Below are 17,672 nucleotides of genomic sequence, written 5' to 3'. Positions count from 1 at the left end.
CAGTAATCATGGACAACAAACAAGTAATCACTGTGATTTTCAGGAAGCCTCTCATTTTCTTTGAAAATGATAGGCAATTCAGCTTAGCTATTATAACGATCCGCTTTTATATAGGTGTAGAAAAGAGTTGCGAAAAGAAAAATTGTTTGTAAATTAGATATTTTACAGGTACTGTTATATTTATTAATGTATTTTTTTACCAATTTTTAATATTTTTAATTAAAAAATAATCTATAAAACCAAGTATTTTGGATATGTATTTCATATGAGCTACTCAGTATCACTTTCTCTCACTTTTTTTTTAATTCAATTTTTATCAAAGTTCTGTGTGTGGAATAGGATGAGAAAGTGAGACGTCTGCTTCAGCAAACCAGTCTTTGTAAACTTGTTCAGGATCAACTAGCCAAAATTTATGAAACGATATCGGTTCGTGGGAGGCCAAATATGGCCTAGGATAATCAGCAGGCCTTGCCTAAAATAATACCGCTATTTAACCATGGGTCGATTTAGGTATTAAAAAAAAGGAAAATATTTGCCTGAAAACAACTAACCTGGTGAAAAAATGGTAAATGTGTTGGTTGCACTCCTGCACGTTTCAAACACACACCAAAAAGAAACATGTCATCTGGAGTGGATGCTGAGGGGCAACTGCAAAATCCTGGTTCAATCAACTTGCTAACAAGTCTTGTGGATAGAACCAGACCTGCCCCACCGGTTAAATAGTTGTATCCATCACCTTCCCACAAACGAAAACCATAGCGTTCCCCTAATGCTACAGATTCTGCAGGATTGTAACACGTCAGCAATCGTAGCAATCTCCCGAGGCTATGAATTTTGAATGTGATTTTTGTGAGGTATGTATAAAAGTTTAATGCAACTCTTTGCAAAACTACAATATTTACCTGAGAATCGTATCATCATCGGTTATCAAAAGCCAATCTAATTTTTTACTCAATAAAACGTCATTGGAGTGTTTCAAAATTGAAAGAGTCTTTGCACAATGGCCCCGCTTGGTATTTGGAGTAAGTATAGCTTCAGGTAAGTTTTCATCTGTTCTGGAAAATAAAAATATGATTTCCAACTCCTATATGCAAATACATTGAGTGTATTGGATATTTGCATCAATGGGCAAGACAACACACACCTTGTAGGTCACTATAGTATCCAATATTAACAGCATATTTGGCCCAAGTTTTTTTAATAACAGAAACTCTGTCTGTGTGAAATTTACTGCAAGTTTTTATTGCTACGTATACTCTTTCCACTGGTACAGATTTACCCTAAAACATAAAACGTCACAGAATGATCAAGAGTTGAATGATTTTTTGAGAATATCGATAAGCTTACACAGGGGTGAAAATGCTGGGGATAGGTTGCACAATCATCTCCAGAGACGACGCACAGCTCTGGAGCATGCAACATCCGTTTTCCTCTTCCCTCATCCCAAACAAATATTGCAAATTCATGAGCAGCATCTATCGAAAATTCACCGTCAGGTTTTTCATCTCTGACAATCCTTGCTGACAGTCTATTGGAGGAAATCTATTATGAGTTACTTCTTACTGCAAGTATTCACAGTTATTGTGAATAATGCATGCAGAATACAATACTCACTATACCTCTGAACGAGCGGCAATGAAATAGCATATCCAGACACGCTGTTTGGGTACTTAAACTTCTTGGTATGCTCAGAAAAATGGTGTATGATTGTGGGCTCGTGGTCATAAAGTGCGTGACCTATCCAAACATCCTGCAAAGGATGATTGGAGATTGTTAAAGATTTTTTACATGCCATAGTGAGCAATAGACATACCTGCGAAGAATTGAACCCATTCAGAAGTTCTACCAGCAAATTCAATCGGATGACTGTGCCTACTTCACAGAAGAAGTACCAGTTCGAGTTAGCTGAGTTGTCTAAAAGATATGGCAGAAAAGGTCCAATTGTCCATGACTCACTGAAATTGAGCTCATGGGTCAAAATGATGTCTATGATGACCTGGGAAAATGAATAAAGCAAACATTAATATTTGTTTTTTTGAATTTGATCGGTGTGCTGATTTGGCAGTTATTACATCTTTGAGGTCTTCTGCTTGTTCCAATAGATGATTTTTCAGCCTGTGAGCTCTAGCAGCATGGTAACCTGCAGGTTGACTCAGTACAGTGATAGTTAACTTATTCGAGTCTGTAAATAAATGAAAAATACACCAATGAAGAAACGAAGTCAGTACTTCATCCTTCCTAGTATCTGAATCATAAAGATCGGGGACGATATATATCTTTTTCCCATTATTCTGAATTACAGGCAAAGTTTCCTATGGTATTTACCTTGTGGACCATTGGTGCAAATGATATCTGATGTACAAAAAGCAAATACTGCAATTGCCGAGAAAAAGTTCATGGCTTATTTGAATACATACAGTACGATATGCTTTTGAATGTACACTGGTGTGAACGACAGATTTTTGTTTAGGTGTAATAATTTCATGCAGACGCTTGACGTTGATTTTTACATGATTCGTGGTATTTTTCGACAGAAGCGCCATGGAGATATAAATGGATTCTCTCAATTTTCCCTGTCCTGAAGGGGTTTACCTGCAAAATCTCATTTGCGCGTAGAACCACATACGTCAAGGGGAGGGACCATCAATATGCCGACAAATGCGACCCAGCAACACCATTCCAGAATTATTGCCGAATTTTTCGCTTTTTTAATTAGATTTTGCAATTACCGCATCTCCCTCTGGCCCTGGAAGCGCTTCATAATATGTCACTACAGTTACACCATCCCAGATTTATTCCCACTTTTTTTCTAATTTTTTCCGATTTTTTTGGATTTTAAAAATTATTTTTCATTTGTGCCGCCCCTGAGTGAATCGGGCCCTTGAAATTAATTGTACGGCCCTTTTTTCAACCCCTGCCATTTTTTTCAAGCTCCGCCCACCGCGAGTACAGCTAGCACCATGTGGCGAAATTTCGGTGAACTAAGACCCAGAAAACCACAGGGGGTAGATGGAAAAGTATTGACCCGCGATGGGCCCGACGATCTGCTCGCCGATGGGTGGGTCAATACTTTTCCAGCTACCCCCTGTGGTTTTCTGGGTCTTAGTTCACCGAAATTCCGCCACATGGCGCTAGCTGTACTCGCGGTGGGCGGAGCTTAGCAAAAATAGCAGGGGTTGAAGAAGTGGGCGGGAAAGTTAAATAATTAATTAAAAAATCGGAAAAATTTTGAAAAAGTCAGAAAAAAATGTCAAGAAACGATGCAGCTGGGTCGCATTTGTTGGCATTTTGATAGTCTCTCTCGTTCGCCTTGACGTGTGTGAATCCATGCGCAACTGACGTTCGCAGGTAACTCCCCAAATCAGGGAAAATTTAGAGAATCCATAATTAATAATGTATAATAATTTATTATTCTATTACTACATTCAGACAAGGCTACAATACATTCAATTGATGACGCACAGCCGATCAAGTTTTGCGAATTTAAAATCGTATTATGTATTTTACTGCCAGACTCTTCGACGGCGAGGATCGGATTAGCCGATATCGAATCCATCAAACGCAGCATCTTTCGTCACCCCTATCATACGCATTCTTCGGACAATACGGCGAATCTACGGTGGTCACGCAAAAGGATCCCCTCGTAGTAACAGGAGTGTGATGGCCGATAACTAACGAATTACTGCTCCTGGGTCCGATTTTACGTGTCGGCGGACAGCGTCCCGAACACGCTTCGGCGAATAATTCGCTTCGTCCGTCGATGCTGTCTGCCATGTAACAAATCGACCAATTATGACTGCAGAGTTTGTCTCTCTCAGCGTTCTCGCAAAAGGGTTGATTTTTCCCTCCGTTGGCGCAAAAGTCTACGTGACCTTCCCGCGAGTTTTCGCCGTAATAACCCGAGTTCGTGTGAATCACCTCGACGAATTCAGCGTCCGTGATATCGAGTCTGTTAGGTCTTCCTGGACGGAGCAAGGGCTTAGCCGGATCAAGTCCAAAGATTCGGAACAACAGAAAGGGCAGATAATTAGATAACATTCCGCACAAATGCGCTCCGAGAGAATGCCCGACGCAATTTATCCTCGGAACCGACAATCCCACGTTTTTTAGGAGCGTCACGATTTGGGCAATGCAACTTGCTATGAAACGGAGGTTTGCAACCGCTGCCGGGTAGCACGGGGCCTCACCAAGTTCACCCCAATCGACTACGAAGACATTGTAGCTACCGTTTTTCAGATAAGCATCCCTCAGGATTACCATTGGTAATTTACCGTCCCCTCCGTTGTATCCGTGAATCAAAAAAATATCCTCGCGTTTCTGGTCATAGTAATTGTTGTTCAGCCACTCCGAGTAATTGTGCTGATCGTACTTGAGCTCGATCCTTTTTTTGCCGTTGTTGTGAAGGTAGACGCGAACGCTAGGGTCCGGACAATGGTGCTCGTTTTCTTTTCTCCATATGCAATCCTCCCGATGATATTCTGCAGCGGCCCCGCTCTGTATCGCGTCTTGAATCGGGCCCCGTGCACCCGATATCGGGCGATCTGTATTCAGCAAAAACGCAAGAAATATCGAAAAACTTTGCGGTCGCATTACGATGCGCAAGATAAATGATATTTCACCTGTGATATCGAAACGCACCGAACTGGATGACGACTGAAATGGATTCGGTTTTATATTCGGAAGAACTCACCGGTCGTTCCCACCCGAAAATCACATTGACCCCTTCCTACATCGGCATACATTATTATCAGGAAGAGAAAAGGAAGAAGACTCCTCCCTACTTTGGGTGGGTATTCTCAGCGCTGTCGTTCACCGAAAGGTCACCACGGGTCTTCGGGAATACCTCGTCCTTTCCATGGTCCCGTTCTCCTCTCTTTTGTCCAACTAAACCGTCAACTGCTGACCTAGATGAGGCCGTAACTCGGTGATATTTATGCGCTGATCATTATCTTGCAAATAAACAATATTTTTTTATTCTCGCTTCGAAATACGATGAACTGGGCAAGTTCCACGTGTCAGCTGGGCCGGGTCTGAACTGGAGCATCGGAACAAAAATTATGATAATTTGGTTCCGTTAGCATATCGTCTGGGTCATACGGTCTGGCCCAGTGTGAAAGTACTGCTAATATTTGTCAGTGAGGTGAAAATAAACGGGACTGGCGCAACGGATTTCGGAATAATATAGCACTGGTAATCAGATACCGCCATCCTATGAGCAGGTGTCAAACGTGAAAGATAAGATTTCGGAAATTGACCTCATTTCCGGTAGAAGTCGTTTTCGCGTTTCAATGACCATCCAGAGCGAACAAAAACTGAGCGAACTTCTAATTTTTTAAAAACACTACAGTTAATGATTACCCGTTGAATGAAAAAAATGAAAGTATCTGTTCATTCTATCATTCTCTGTGGGTACCAATGATCAACAAACTCTAATATAAAATAAAATTATTCTTAATGGAGTGGTCAACCGTACACTATGATATCATTGCAAATATACAGCAAAATTTTAAGTATATCAATAAGTCGGAAAATACTGCAGAATGAATTATTACAATGCAATAATCAATTTATCTGGCTGGCTGGTTCAAACACCGTGTTTAACATTTCATGATTGATCACTACTCTAATCGGAATCGGCATCACTAGATGCAGGCGTATCTTCCTCAGGCTCCTCAAACTCACTATCTTCAACATCGGACTCCTCTTTCTTTGTTTTTTTCGCTCCCTTGCTATCATCTTCCTGTAAAACAAAAAATTCAAAAGTCAGATTCTCGTTGAATGAATATCGCTGGGACAGCAGATCGGTAGATCCGTTTAGTTTTTGTAGTGAGTTGTTGCAATTCATCTGCTGGCTATTTCAGTGGAATGCTACTGCCGTGGAATGAGATATGCTTGTAAAGATCACATTTGAAAATGCCAGGAAAATAACGTAGCGGATGATTTGGTGTAAAACTTTGGTATTTCCAACAACTTTAGACTCACAGCAGATCTTTTATTTTCCTTTTTCTTCTTCTTGTCATCCTCACTATCGTCATCGGATTTCTTTTTCTTCCCTGAGTCCTGTAACAGATACGACAGTGTTAGAGCTCATCGTGCAACTGTACTAGAAAACTCTCTATTAATCACGTCAACTGCCAGCAAGAATGAACAGCGCTAAACCAGCGAATGATTTTTTGTTCTCTTTTTTTCACCTTCAACATCATCACTGATTTTTTCTTTGACTCGCATTCTGTTCAGATATGAAAATATCGTACGTCAGGTTACCTAGAGCGGCCCAAGAATGAATAACGTGCAAGTTAGCTGACTCAAAATTCAACACATCGCTACCTTTCCACTTTTAGTCGTCTCTTCATCGCTGCCGCTGCTACTTTCGTCACCACTGATATATTCTTTGCTTTTAAATGAACCACTTGGTACCACTTTACTAGCTGGTGCTTCTTTCTTAGTTTCCTTTTTCTTCTTATCGGGTTTTTCTTTGCTCTTGCCACCAGTCTCAGCTAAGCCTGCCTCGTATTCCTTCATGGCTGCAGCGTAATCTTCCTTTGCTTTCACTGCTTTCTGTTCCCATTTCTACACAAAAGGAATTTCCATCATTTTCTATGTTTGGTATAAAGTTCGATATTAATGCTTGCTCACTATTCATACTATCATTGTATTCCAGTGCCGTCAATGTGAATATTCTTAATGGCCAACGATACGGCTGAACGACATCTATACTCACAGATTTGTCACTCAGTGCTCGCCACATTTCTCCCCCCTTTTTAGCAATGTCAGTAACGACGATTCCGGGATTGTCTGCCTTGATTTGTTCACGAGTTTCATTGAGCCACAACATGAAAGCGGTGGTCGGACGCTTGGGCTTGTTCTCATCTTTTTCTTTTTTTGGTTTACGTGGTTTTCTTGGCTTCTCAGACTGCAAGAAGTATAACGCCATGATTGTATGAGCCATTAGATCAATTCAGATAAAAGGGATTATAGAGTTACCACAGTCTTGGCAGCCTTGTGCTTCTTCTCCTTCTTTGCCTCTTTGACCTTCTTTTCACTGCTAGCTGATGCATCGGAGTCTGCATCACTGTCCGATGGGCTCACGTTACTGTCGTATTCCTCAGCAACGTCACTTTCATCCTGGTATTTGCAATCGTGTTATATTTCAACAGAAGCAAAAAATTTGACTTCGAAAAATCAGCGCTTTTGAGAGAATCATGGAGGAAACTCAGTGCAACATAACTGCGGAGGTTACAAAGCTGGCGAACAAATAAGAAAAATTCAAATCAATGGTCACCTGATTAGGATTGAAATCTTCATCGGTGGATTCGGATTCAGAGTCTTGATTGTCATCCTCATTTCGTTCTTCGGCTTCTGCTTTAATCCTTGCCAAGTAGGCATCAGGTTCGTCTTCTTGATCACTGTTACCAAAGTCATCGTTGTACTTCAGCTTATCCTGCAATGCAAGCCAAAGATGATGGTTCGAACGAGGTCATAAACTTGAACAATAAGATCAGTATGTACCAGAAGAGAACGTCACAAGGTACTCACAGTTTTGCCCCTATTTTTCACTCTCAACTTTTTGGATGTAATGAAGTCGAAGAGTTTGCCATATTCTTCCTTCTCTATACTACTGAAAGTGTGTGTAACGCCACTCGTTAATTCGACCTCAAAATCGAACGATCGTGTCGATCCACCACCTCGCGCAAAGTTAACGGAGGCTATTTCTTCGAAACGTATGTGAATCGGTGGCTTATGGACATATATGAACCCTCGTTCTAGCGGGTACAGGTATCCTGCAGCTGCTTTGAACGAACATCCAACTGCTGGTGTTCCTGTATGGCTGGATATCATAGGAAATGAGACACACGAATCGTCAACATTTATCGTGATATAAACCGGGCAATAAACGGCTACTTACCCTACAAAACCACCAGGTCCTGTGAGTTTTCGAACACTTATGGCCTTCATTACTTTTCCTAGAACTTCATAAGTTGGGCCAGATAGTTCTTTTGTCAATTTATCATTATACTTTTGTTTCAACTCTTTGCTATAATTCGGAATCACATAAAAATACAACATTAATTTAGTGCCGTTACATTTGCATGACAAATCAATAACCAACCCGTACGTACTCTGTGAAAGGAAGTTCGATAGAAGTTTCTTCTTCTTGATTGAACAACAAAACCAAGTAGTGATATCGTGTTTGTCCTTGTTTTATCGGAGGATCCAAACTAACCTGCAAGGAGATTTGCAAATACATGCAATGATGTCACGTTGAAAGCTCTGATTAATCAACAAAGAAAATGCCCCCAAAAATGTACTTGATATTTCGCATATCAAATTGAAATTAGCACTTACCACAAAGAACATTTGTCGGCTGTCTTTATGTGGCAATAAGAATAACCTGAGCACAGTGGACATGGGGATTTTGTAGTCGAATGTTTTTCCGTGAAGTTGGAAGAATGATTGGAATATTTTGATGTCGTAGCGACCACTGCAAAGCAAAAAAGCATAATTGAGCTTCGAATCGATTCAAGTAGATTTGAGTTAGTTGGGATATTCTGTGTCATAAATATTAACCGAGGTGTTAGACACTGGATTTCTCTGAAGATTGCAATTGCATCTCCACTGACACTGATGACGGATGCTTTGTTCATTACTTGCTGATGGAATGCTTCGACAGGATCTTGTTCCATACTGTCACTCACTGGAATATGGAATCTCATTTCTAAGAGACTTACTGGTGCATCGTCATTCTGTAAGATGGTAGAGAAAACGTCAGTATAAATAGATTATATCATTTGCTTTGGAAACTAAAATTTGTGGCGAAATGTACCTGATGAAATTCCAACGTGACTTCATTCTTTCCCGTGTTGCATTGAGAAACATAATACAGCGGAATCTCGAATGCAGTATGATGACCGACGTCAAAACTTAGCACAGAACCATTGAATTTGGCCGTACCCCAGTTCCAACCTTTCAAACTCAGTTCTTTTTCTAACATATCTTTCTTGTAATTTGCAGTAAAGAATTTCGCTATTTTTTCCTGTTCCTGCATGCGTGCAAAGTAACAATGTTTAAATTTGTGAAAAATTTAATCAAACTGAACACAAATACATGTCATGTGTTGTGTCAAAAGGTTCACGAATGGTAAAATTGCTATTATTATACATGCTTCTCAAAGGCACATCTTACCCCTTCTTTGAATCCCTGAAATCTGTGCAAGGTTCCATTTTTCAGGAATATTCTGAGTCCCCATGTTCCCACAAATTTCTGATAATTCACCATTTCCATGTCAGAAGCAGAGATTTGTTCAACTTTGCCAGTCTTTTGGTTCTTGAAGATAAGATGCTGATCTGTCATCTTCAATTTTCCTGGACTCTAAAAATGGAAAAGAGGATTTAGAAAAGCCCATTGTACCTTGAAATTGATTTTCATGAATTGTTACAAAGTAAACTTGGTCTCAAACGTAGTCAGAGTCTGGGGTACTGCTGTTACTCAAATAAAGGTACTCTGCGATATCATCACATGTTCGTGATCGTACCAATGATCCTTCAGGGTTAGAAAATGATAGACCTAGGTTCCAAGGTAGTTTAATTGGTAATCGGTATAATAGTGTTGTTAAAAACTCCTGATATTGTAGAAAAATACATTACATGATGAAAAAATCTGAGGTTACGTACCATGACGCCCTTTACCTCAGCGGTAACATCAGAGAATTCGAGGAAATCCATTCTTAACTAGTTTCCTCAACTCACTTATTAAAAATCGCCGAAAAAAACTTCTATAATAGGCGATGTAATTCGCCTCAATAGATGCGAGAGTTAACTCTATTCTCCAGTTCAATTTATAAAGTCGACAAAGCACACCGACAAACGTAATAACGCGCGCCAACGAAAAGCCGAACCGTTGCTACAGTTCGTTGTGAACGTTGCCGCCTTTGCAAGTTCAATGTTTTCATTTGTGTTACAATTACGCAATGTTTTCACCTGCTGCACTTTATCGTTATTACGATTTTATACGATAGTTCACAAACAAAAAGCCTACACGTTCCATCCACTAGTGCGAGGCAAGTGCTAGACAAAGCAAAAAAAGCTATTGGTAAAAAGATCGGCGAACATTTGACAAAAAACGCGCCTGGCGTGGTGGTGACATCAGCTAGATAGTTAGAACAACGTGCATGGCATACATTTAAAAAAAATAAAAAATTATGAATATGGCCCCTCCTCTCCATCATGAATGATTCGACGTGCGGCGTCGACTGGTGGGTAAAGACAACTTAAAGAGCATTATCAGTCGGTGGTATCCGTTGTGTGGTATCAGCGGTAAGGAGATACAAAAGTGCACAAGTGTTTGATGTGAGTGGGAGTGGACGTCCGTTTAGTTTTTTATTAGGACAGTTTCTCTGCTGTCATTTTGAACACGAGTTTCGAAAACAAGTAAAATTATTTGTTAACTTGGTTAGTAATATCTACTAGTTTAGTTTTTATAACAGTGAAGGTAGTAAATAGTTTGGATAAAATTCGTTGTACCACGTTATTAAGCGTTTCCGCATAATATAGTATGTAAGAGTAACACGTATACTGTCATCGTATGTGAACGATATCATACTCGTATGAATCAGGATGTCTCATCGTTACGTTAAAAGTAGTATTAATAATGAATAACCTGATCGAATAGTTTTATTTCGTAAAACAACAGGCTTCGTTGGTCATGGCTTCGTTGTCATTGCCGCGAGTTTTACAGCAGAGAAAAACTAGTCTGGAATTGGAGCGTGAGAATTTTGAAAAATTTCAGGTAAGAATCACATTTGTAAACCAGGTTTTATTCAGTACACTTTCATTAGTCATTCACTTCGATTCTCCAACCTTTCCTCATTCTGCTTTTATATCTGAGCTTCTCTACCTCACTCCAATAATCAACTAATATTGCAATCTAACCAGAGCAGATTTTTAGCTGATAACAATTTTAAATGAAAGCATATCAACCATTATTGTTTCTTCTTGCAATGAGAAGAATCTAACGATATTTCATTTACTCTATTCACTTTCGAGTTTCAAGGGTGTAGAAGGACTGGAGAAGTCACAGTCTTTTGTAAACCGTACTAAGAACTAGTCCAGGTGTTATTTATAGTGGTATTTCGGATAAATTGTTTGTTCCACATCCTACAAATGCCTCAGCTGTTGTATATTATTCCAGGAAATGACGACAAGTTGTGTGGTAGATTCACATGATTGTGGGATATCCTATCTTTCCTTATTCTATTTTGTAAATAAATATACATATGTAATTGCAATAATGATAATATAATGCCTGCTCAATGTGATGGTTCATTTACTTTCTTTGTACAGCTTTGGAAATCCCGCATGATATCCTAGGCAGCAGTCCATCGCATTTTCACGTCCTACGTTTCAAAGTATCGAACAAACCGATGTCCGACGCTGCAAAAATCCTATCGATTGTTAGGGCAATGCTGTAATTCTTTGTCATAATAAATTTCTACCACTAACATGCCGCCTGTACCACTTACCGACAAGCAATTCCAAGCACTGGTAAGTATAACTTCTAACACATGGCCATACTAATTGTAATAATAACCAACTTTAATCGCTTATTGTTTAATACCAGAACTGCTGATGCCTACAGTTTATCATTCTTCAAATTATTCGATTTATTCAAGTATAGAATCGATGAATATAATTTTTAATTTTTAAAGTATGCCAAAATGTAAAGCCATGCATCTATTTTTGGAAGACTACATTCAACAAGATCTTTATTACGCTTTCGCGTTTGCATGACATTGTAAGTTTGGTCTTGACTGCTTTTAATCCTTGCAGAATAATAAATGATGCATGCTGGTTTTCCATAATCAACATGTTTGTATCTTTTTAAAAGTTAGCAAAGTTATTTCTCTTCTCAGGCAAACAAAATACGACTAAACGTCACATATTGAATAAGCAGACTAGCGTTTCAATACCAATATCAATATAATGTAACATTTCTTCAAGTTAACGATATGGTAAATGATAGTAACTCATTAATAAGCTAGTAAGTAGCTATCAAAAATTGATCCATTCATAAATTTTATTGTGACTTATCATCGGCGTTTAGGTCATAGGAAGTAGAAATGACGGATTGGCTCAAAATATGAATGATGAACTAGATAGAACAGAAAATCTAATTTATTGCCCACTACTAAATAATCGAAAAAACTATATGTTACGTTATTTTCAGTGCATAAGTATTGGGAAGGCACTCAACCCTATTGAAGCACCACTAAAGGAGAAACATGTGCGCAGTATCCTTTACTGTATGAAAATAAATTTTACCATAACAAACTCACTCTAGGAGTATTATCGAGTTGTATCCAAACTCAATGAAGGAATTGCCTTAATAATATCATAGGTGCTATTATTGGTACGTTTCAAGAAAAAGGTGCAGGGACCTTCTGGATGTTCGTGCTCCGTCAACCGATTCATGAAAATCGAATTGTAGCATGGAAATTTTGTCATGTACTGCATAAAGTATTGCGCGAAGGCCATGCAAAATCGATATCCGATTCTCAGCGTTACCGTGGTAAGCTAGAAAACCTAGGAAAGTATTGGCAGCATCTGAGAGAAGAATATGGCCGGTTGATTCAAATGTACACACGATTACTGGTCACCAAATTAGACTTTCACAGACGGAATCCGCGTATACCAGGGAACCTTCAACTCACCGCAGATGAACTCGAAGCTATTGGGGAGAATGATATCAACATATTGTATGTAAAAATCGTTTCGTATTCAAATTACGTTTAACCTGCCTAGGTAAAATGAATGTCTGTTAAACAAGTCTAACGTTATTTTTTTAGTTTTGTGATACAGTGTTCCTATTTTCAGCTTCCAATTGTCCGTTGAGATGTTCGATTACATGGACGACATTCTTAATTTACTACGTGCAGGTAATTTCTGACAATGTGATGACAGTAGCAATGACTTTTCAAAAGTGTTTACAATGGAAGCAGATATCAATATTTTTCTTCTAATCTTATCAAAATCAGTCAACTGATTGGGTGTCAACGCCTTTGTTAAAACATAAAATCCTAAAATAGCAGTGGAAAATTTCTCCATACTTGAAAGCTACCATACTTTCTTTGTTGTTTTAGAACTCGACGCATGATATGCATTAGTTACAAGAAACATTACATGTTTCCCCGACTAAAAATTAACACTCAACGTTCTACTCGTATAAGAAACCTAGCCAATTTCTCATTTGATACTTTTTCATTTCAGTATTTGAACCTTGGAGCAAGTCCAATTCTAATTCCATGACTTCCAGTGGCCAATGTCGTCTAGCACCATTAATACCTTGCATACAAGATGCATCGCAACTCTACGACTATTGTGTCAAAATATTGTTCAAACTACATGGTGCTCTTCCAGCTGATACCCTTACTGGTCATCGCGATCGATTCACTAAGCAGTTTCATGAGTTGCGAACTTTTTACAACACTATCAAGCCTCTGCAATATTTCAAACAGTTAATCACCATGCCATCATTGCCAGAGGTGAATTAATAGCATTGGATGGTCACATGAAACCCTTTCGATTTTGAACTCAATGCTAATCTGGCATTCTTTTTTCTTCACGACAGAATCCACCCAATTTTTTGATACAAGCAGAATTACGAACTTACGTTACTCCTGTAGTCACTCTTCCTCCAGAAGAGCCTATAGATGCAGATGCAGTTGTCGATAGCCTAATCGATACTTCGGAAACAAGCTCACTAGTAGGGGACCAGATCGACGCTGCCAGGAATGGTTCTATATCTCCGGATGTATTGGCTGAAAGGTTGTTTCGAAGTTTTATTAATTCCATCATTCTCTGTTCAATTCTATTTGTGAATAACGAAATTCATCAAAAACTTATTTCATTACCGCAGAGATAGTCTGATAGATCAACTCCATCAAGAGAATGGAAGACAGAGGCAGGAGATCCATCGACTGTTATCCGAACATCAAAATATCGTCGAGTCGCTGCGCAGTCGTATATTGGAACTCGAATCTATCCTAACAATTAAAGTAAGTTCATATAATGAATCTATAAATTTATTCAGAAAATTTCATTCTTGATATTGGCAATTTTTTTTTCAGAGCAGTGACATAATCCTGGAAAAACAAATTAGCAACGATCTACGAGATCAGACAGCAAACCTCGTAGCCCGGTGCCAAGAAGCTAGTGGTTAGTAATGAGTTTTTTTTTAATTTTACCTATACTTACTATCAATAAAGTGTAGAAAGTGTGACCAATTATAGCTGCATTGGAAGTACACAACTATCACGCTAACGACATGGTCTTGCATAATTTCCGGTAAAACAGACTTTCCGGTTTATAGTTTTCACAAACTGCGTAGCGTAGCAAAGAAAAATTAAGTGAATTAATAGTACAATCGTTCCAAAGGACGCATAAATATTTCCGTAGGAGCAGTTTATTTCAAATATTATCGAATAAATCCGCCTTGATTTCAGACAAAAACAAAACTTTAGAAGAGAAATATCAGAAATTCAAGGCAGCCTATTCAAAGTTGCGTGAAGAACACATCAACTTAATCCGAACGGTACGTAGACATCAGTTTGGATAAAAATTCACATATTAAATTGAGTTTAAGAAAGATCCGAGGTTCACTGGCAATCAGTAAAAGATATGGTAATAAGTTGTAATCCCAACTTACTTGAAAATAGATGGAATAAATTAATGTTATTGCATGTGAAGAAAGCCGATGTTGACAAGCGGCTAGGCAGCATAAAACTTCTGCACGAGCAGTCGGAAAGACGGAGTGCAGAGGCTGAGCAGCGATTGCAAGAACTTATACAGGGCCAGGCCACAGCTGAACAAGAAATCCAAAGAGTCGCACAGGCTCGTGCCGAGTTGGACACTGTCAGGACGGAATTCGATGCAGCTAAAACGGAAATTTTGGTTAGTACATTGTTAAAATTACTCGGGAATTAATTTGCAAATTAGTATATGCGGATAAAACAATTTAATGTCGCATCTTGTCACGACAAAGAGATTGAACAATGATGCGTATTCTTTTTCCAGGGACTCGCTGCAAAAATTGATTTCATAACATCTGAAAAGGCGGTTGTAGAAGGAGATTTACATGACTTATTGGCACAAAAAGAGGAGTTGGATGTGAGGATAAATGATCTGCAACTCGAAGCCGAGCATTCCAAAGCTCAACTCAAGACCAATGCCGATGCAGCTCTCTACGAATTACTTCGTGAGTTTGTCAGAAATATTTTCATTCTCATTTCACTCACGTTGGCTAAAAATTCAAAGAAAAATTTGTGATAATTTACAAATTGTTTCGCAGTAAACTGTATATCCGAAGCCGATGTGATCGTGCAAACAGCTGTGCATGGAATCGACAATCCGGCGATATCAGCGGTTACATGCACCCCGGATTACCTGAGAAGTTTGGTCAGCCCGGCGCTAGAAAGCTTGGATGAACTGGATAACGTCTATCGCGGCTACCTACAGGATCCTTCTCAACGAAGCCAGTTAGCTCGCAGTGCTATACATGCTGCTTATCTACTCGCAGTTTATTTGATACATGCTAAAAGTACTTCGAATACAGCTACTGACATAACGTTCGGAGATCGTAGGTTGAACAAAAAATTTCATTACCTTCAGACTCACTCGCTTCATTTTATCGGGCTAATTGTTATATCCAAACAGAAATGACTGATAAATGCAAGCAGCTGGGATCTCAGAGCCTAATAATGCTCGGTAATATTAAAGAGAAGTCATCTACGGCCCAGGATCAAATTGCGATTGTTAAAAGCAAGCTGAAGGATATTTCTACGCAAGCTGATACTCTAATGAATAATCAAGGCAATGCCGACGTCATCGGGGATTTGGTTGAGAACGAACTTTTGAGTATGGATAAAGCTATTGAGGAAGCTGCTACAAGAATACAGGTACTCGATCTGATTCGCTAGGCCAATTTCCTCAAATCGAATAAGTCATGTTTTTTTTTTTGCATTCCCAAGAACAACGGCCAGTAAAGACAAATGCGATCGCAGTTTAACAATAAATTTCTTGTTTACATAAACAGGACATGCTCAACAAATCACGCGCTGGAGATTCAGGGTTGAAGTTGGAAGTGAATGGAAAAATTTTAGACTCTTGTACCGAACTGATGAAACGTATTCGGGTTCTGGTTAAAAAATCGAGATTATTACAAACTGAAATCGTTGCGCAAGGGAAAGTAAGCAAATTTTTCGGATTCGATATCCACAGCAATTGATGACGAATACGAATACGAATGACTCATTGCCGCGATCTAACGTTTCAGGGTACCGCTTCTACCACAGAATTTTATAAACGCAATCATCAGTGGTCAGAAGGCCTCATTTCCGCAGCTAAGGCAATAGCTATGGGCGCGAACTTTCTATTGTGAGTGAAATTTTTTTTTCCCATCCGGTCGAAATCAGAGATCGGGCACTTTGACCATATCGTCATATTCGGTTTGCAGAGAAGCAGCTGATAAGGTAGTAGCTGGAAATGGGAAATTTGAACAATTGGTAGTGGCATCTCAAGGCATCGCAGCATCGACTGCACAACTTGTAGTAGCCAGCAGAGTGAAGGCGGAAAGAAACAGTAACAACTTAGCTGCTCTCTCAGAGGCATCCAGAGAGGTTACACAAGCAACGGGTGGGGTGGTCGCAACTGCTAAAAGTTGCAGTCAACTCATTGAGGACAATGGTAATATCTCAGGATTTACTATAATTCGCATCGGTGCACAAGTCGGAGTCGTGAGAAATTTATTTGATTTTTTCATTTTCACAATTACAGAGGATCTAGATATGTCTGGACTTAGTTTGCATCAAGCAAAAAGATTGGAGATGGAAGCTCAGGTGCGCGTTTTGGAATTAGAACAGGCACTGCAGAATGAGAGATTAAGATTATCTGCTCTACGCCGTCATCATTATCAAATGGCTGGAGATAATGAGGGATGAATGCAAATGGATCATAGTTAAGCCAAAGAAATGATAGAATTCAATTTGTTAATGTACCATAATTAGAAATTTTCTATCGATATAAGCAGTATTTTGACACATAGGTTTTCAATTTCATAATTATTCATTTTTATAATTAACATATAGAAAATAACTTGGAAAAAAAATACTTTAGCCAAATTGAAACATGATCGTATCGACGCGAGAATGAGTTTTATTAATTTATTTCCTGCGATAATTGAATGATAATTCGGCGTACTATGGACTGTCGCGGTTTAACCAGTGTCTAATAAATTGTTGCTTTATATTAGGATTTATGAATAATTAAAAAAACAAAAAAAATATGCATAATATTAATTACCAAGGAGTAGAGAAAAATATTTTATTGTACTTGAGATTATATGTATACACATAGAATTATGAAATTGAGTTGTATCGTATATTATTATGAAATATTTGTATCCTGAAAATCGGCATGCTCAAGATCAAGACAGTAAGCCAATGAACCGATGATGTAGCGGTTTTTCGAAGATAACTAGCTCGTTTACGTTGATTATTTTTTGTTTTTCGTCTAAACTTCAGTTGTATTTCAGTTTTCATAATCAACAATAAATATAATTCATGTACTAGATGTATAATATTTCAAAATATATAATGAAAGTTCACTCGTTTTTTTTTTTAC

General features: G+C 38.7%; 4 protein-coding genes across 6 annotated transcripts; 1 reads left to right on the top strand and 3 right to left on the bottom strand.

The window, feature by feature from the left end:
• Positions 1 to 142: 142 nt before the first annotated feature.
• On the bottom strand, positions 143 to 3,027 carry LOC105686268 (beta-1,3-glucosyltransferase). Its single transcript, XM_012400923.3, has 9 exons — positions 2,326 to 3,027; positions 2,073 to 2,182; positions 1,814 to 1,996; positions 1,620 to 1,750; positions 1,348 to 1,528; positions 1,145 to 1,280; positions 903 to 1,050; positions 552 to 825; positions 143 to 472 (listed from the first exon to the last, which is right to left on the bottom strand). The coding sequence occupies exons 1-9, from the start codon at positions 2,396 to 2,398 to the stop codon at positions 317 to 319; spliced, it is 1,392 nt and encodes a 463-aa protein (XP_012256346.2). The 5' UTR covers positions 2,399 to 3,027; the 3' UTR covers positions 143 to 316.
• Positions 3,028 to 3,387: 360 nt separating this feature from the next.
• On the bottom strand, positions 3,388 to 5,296 carry LOC105686194 (phospholipase A1-like). The gene has a single exon (XM_048651714.1). It carries the CDS (start codon positions 4,588 to 4,590, stop codon positions 3,556 to 3,558), a length of 1,035 nt encoding a protein of 344 aa, XP_048507671.1. The 5' UTR covers positions 4,591 to 5,296; the 3' UTR covers positions 3,388 to 3,555.
• Positions 5,297 to 5,548: 252 nt separating this feature from the next.
• LOC105686315 (FACT complex subunit Ssrp1) lies at positions 5,549 to 10,129 on the bottom strand. The gene is made up of 14 exons (XM_012400992.3): positions 9,672 to 10,129; positions 9,184 to 9,369; positions 8,825 to 9,040; positions 8,569 to 8,744; positions 8,347 to 8,482; positions 8,121 to 8,224; positions 7,907 to 8,035; positions 7,537 to 7,828; positions 7,283 to 7,441; positions 6,985 to 7,125; positions 6,722 to 6,913; positions 6,328 to 6,570; positions 5,983 to 6,060; positions 5,549 to 5,740 (listed from the first exon to the last, which is right to left on the bottom strand). The coding sequence occupies exons 1-14, from the start codon at positions 9,720 to 9,722 to the stop codon at positions 5,624 to 5,626; spliced, it is 2,220 nt and encodes a 739-aa protein (XP_012256415.2). The 5' UTR covers positions 9,723 to 10,129; the 3' UTR covers positions 5,549 to 5,623.
• Positions 10,130 to 10,264: 135 nt separating this feature from the next.
• LOC105686314 (huntingtin-interacting protein 1) lies at positions 10,265 to 17,655 on the top strand. 3 transcript variants are annotated; one of them, XM_012400989.3, is made up of 18 exons: positions 10,265 to 10,448; positions 10,690 to 10,785; positions 12,223 to 12,286; positions 12,394 to 12,751; positions 12,870 to 12,931; positions 13,263 to 13,537; positions 13,624 to 13,820; positions 13,912 to 14,050; positions 14,123 to 14,210; positions 14,498 to 14,586; positions 14,742 to 14,945; positions 15,069 to 15,249; positions 15,343 to 15,630; positions 15,708 to 15,949; positions 16,087 to 16,239; positions 16,327 to 16,427; positions 16,507 to 16,736; positions 16,827 to 17,655. In XM_012400989.3, the coding sequence occupies exons 2-18, from the start codon at positions 10,702 to 10,704 to the stop codon at positions 16,988 to 16,990; spliced, it is 2,919 nt and encodes a 972-aa protein (XP_012256412.2). In that variant the 5' UTR covers positions 10,265 to 10,448; positions 10,690 to 10,701; the 3' UTR covers positions 16,991 to 17,655. The 3 variants fall into 3 exon arrangements, with proteins under 3 accessions (XP_012256412.2, XP_012256413.2, XP_048507661.1); XM_012400990.2 differs by adding an exon at positions 11,340 to 11,540 and having other exon boundaries at positions 10,265 to 10,785; XM_048651704.1 differs by having other exon boundaries at positions 10,265 to 10,785.
• The last annotated feature ends 17 nt before the right edge of the window (positions 17,656 to 17,672 follow it).

The sequence above is a fragment of the Athalia rosae genome, chromosome 3 (assembly GCF_917208135.1).
Source record: "Athalia rosae chromosome 3, iyAthRosa1.1, whole genome shotgun sequence".
Classification (NCBI taxonomy): Eukaryota; Metazoa; Arthropoda; class Insecta; order Hymenoptera; family Athaliidae; genus Athalia; species Athalia rosae.
This window is presented reverse-complemented; position numbering and strand designations above follow the sequence as displayed.

Excerpts from the sequence above, each read along its gene's own strand:
- LOC105686268 (XM_012400923.3), bottom strand. The coding sequence starts at position 2,398 with ATGAACTTTTTCTCGGCAATTGCAGTATTTGCTTTTTGTACATCAGAT. Across the intron at positions 1,751-1,813 it reads ATGGGTTCAATTCTTCGCAG|GATGTTTGGATAGGTCACGC; the intron begins GTATGTCTATTG and ends CATCCTTTGCAG. Across the intron at positions 826-902 it reads GATGATGATACGATTCTCAG|CCTCGGGAGATTGCTACGAT; the intron begins GTAAATATTGTA and ends CAAAATTCATAG.
- LOC105686194 (XM_048651714.1), bottom strand. The coding sequence starts at position 4,590 with ATGCGACCGCAAAGTTTTTCGATATTTCTTGCGTTTTTGCTGAATACA.
- LOC105686315 (XM_012400992.3), bottom strand. The coding sequence starts at position 9,722 with ATGGATTTCCTCGAATTCTCTGATGTTACCGCTGAGGTAAAGGGCGTC. Across the intron at positions 7,126-7,282 it reads AAGATTTCAATCCTAATCAG|GATGAAAGTGACGTTGCTGA; the intron begins GTGACCATTGAT and ends TGCAAATACCAG. Across the intron at positions 6,061-6,327 it reads AGACGACTAAAAGTGGAAAG|GACTCAGGGAAGAAAAAGAA; the intron begins GTAGCGATGTGT and ends TATCTGTTACAG.
- LOC105686314 (XM_012400989.3), top strand. The coding sequence starts at position 10,702 with ATGGCTTCGTTGTCATTGCCGCGAGTTTTACAGCAGAGAAAAACTAGT. Across the intron at positions 12,932-13,262 it reads TCTTAATTTACTACGTGCAG|TATTTGAACCTTGGAGCAAG; the intron begins GTAATTTCTGAC and ends TTTTCATTTCAG. Across the intron at positions 16,737-16,826 it reads TCAACTCATTGAGGACAATG|AGGATCTAGATATGTCTGGA; the intron begins GTAATATCTCAG and ends TCACAATTACAG.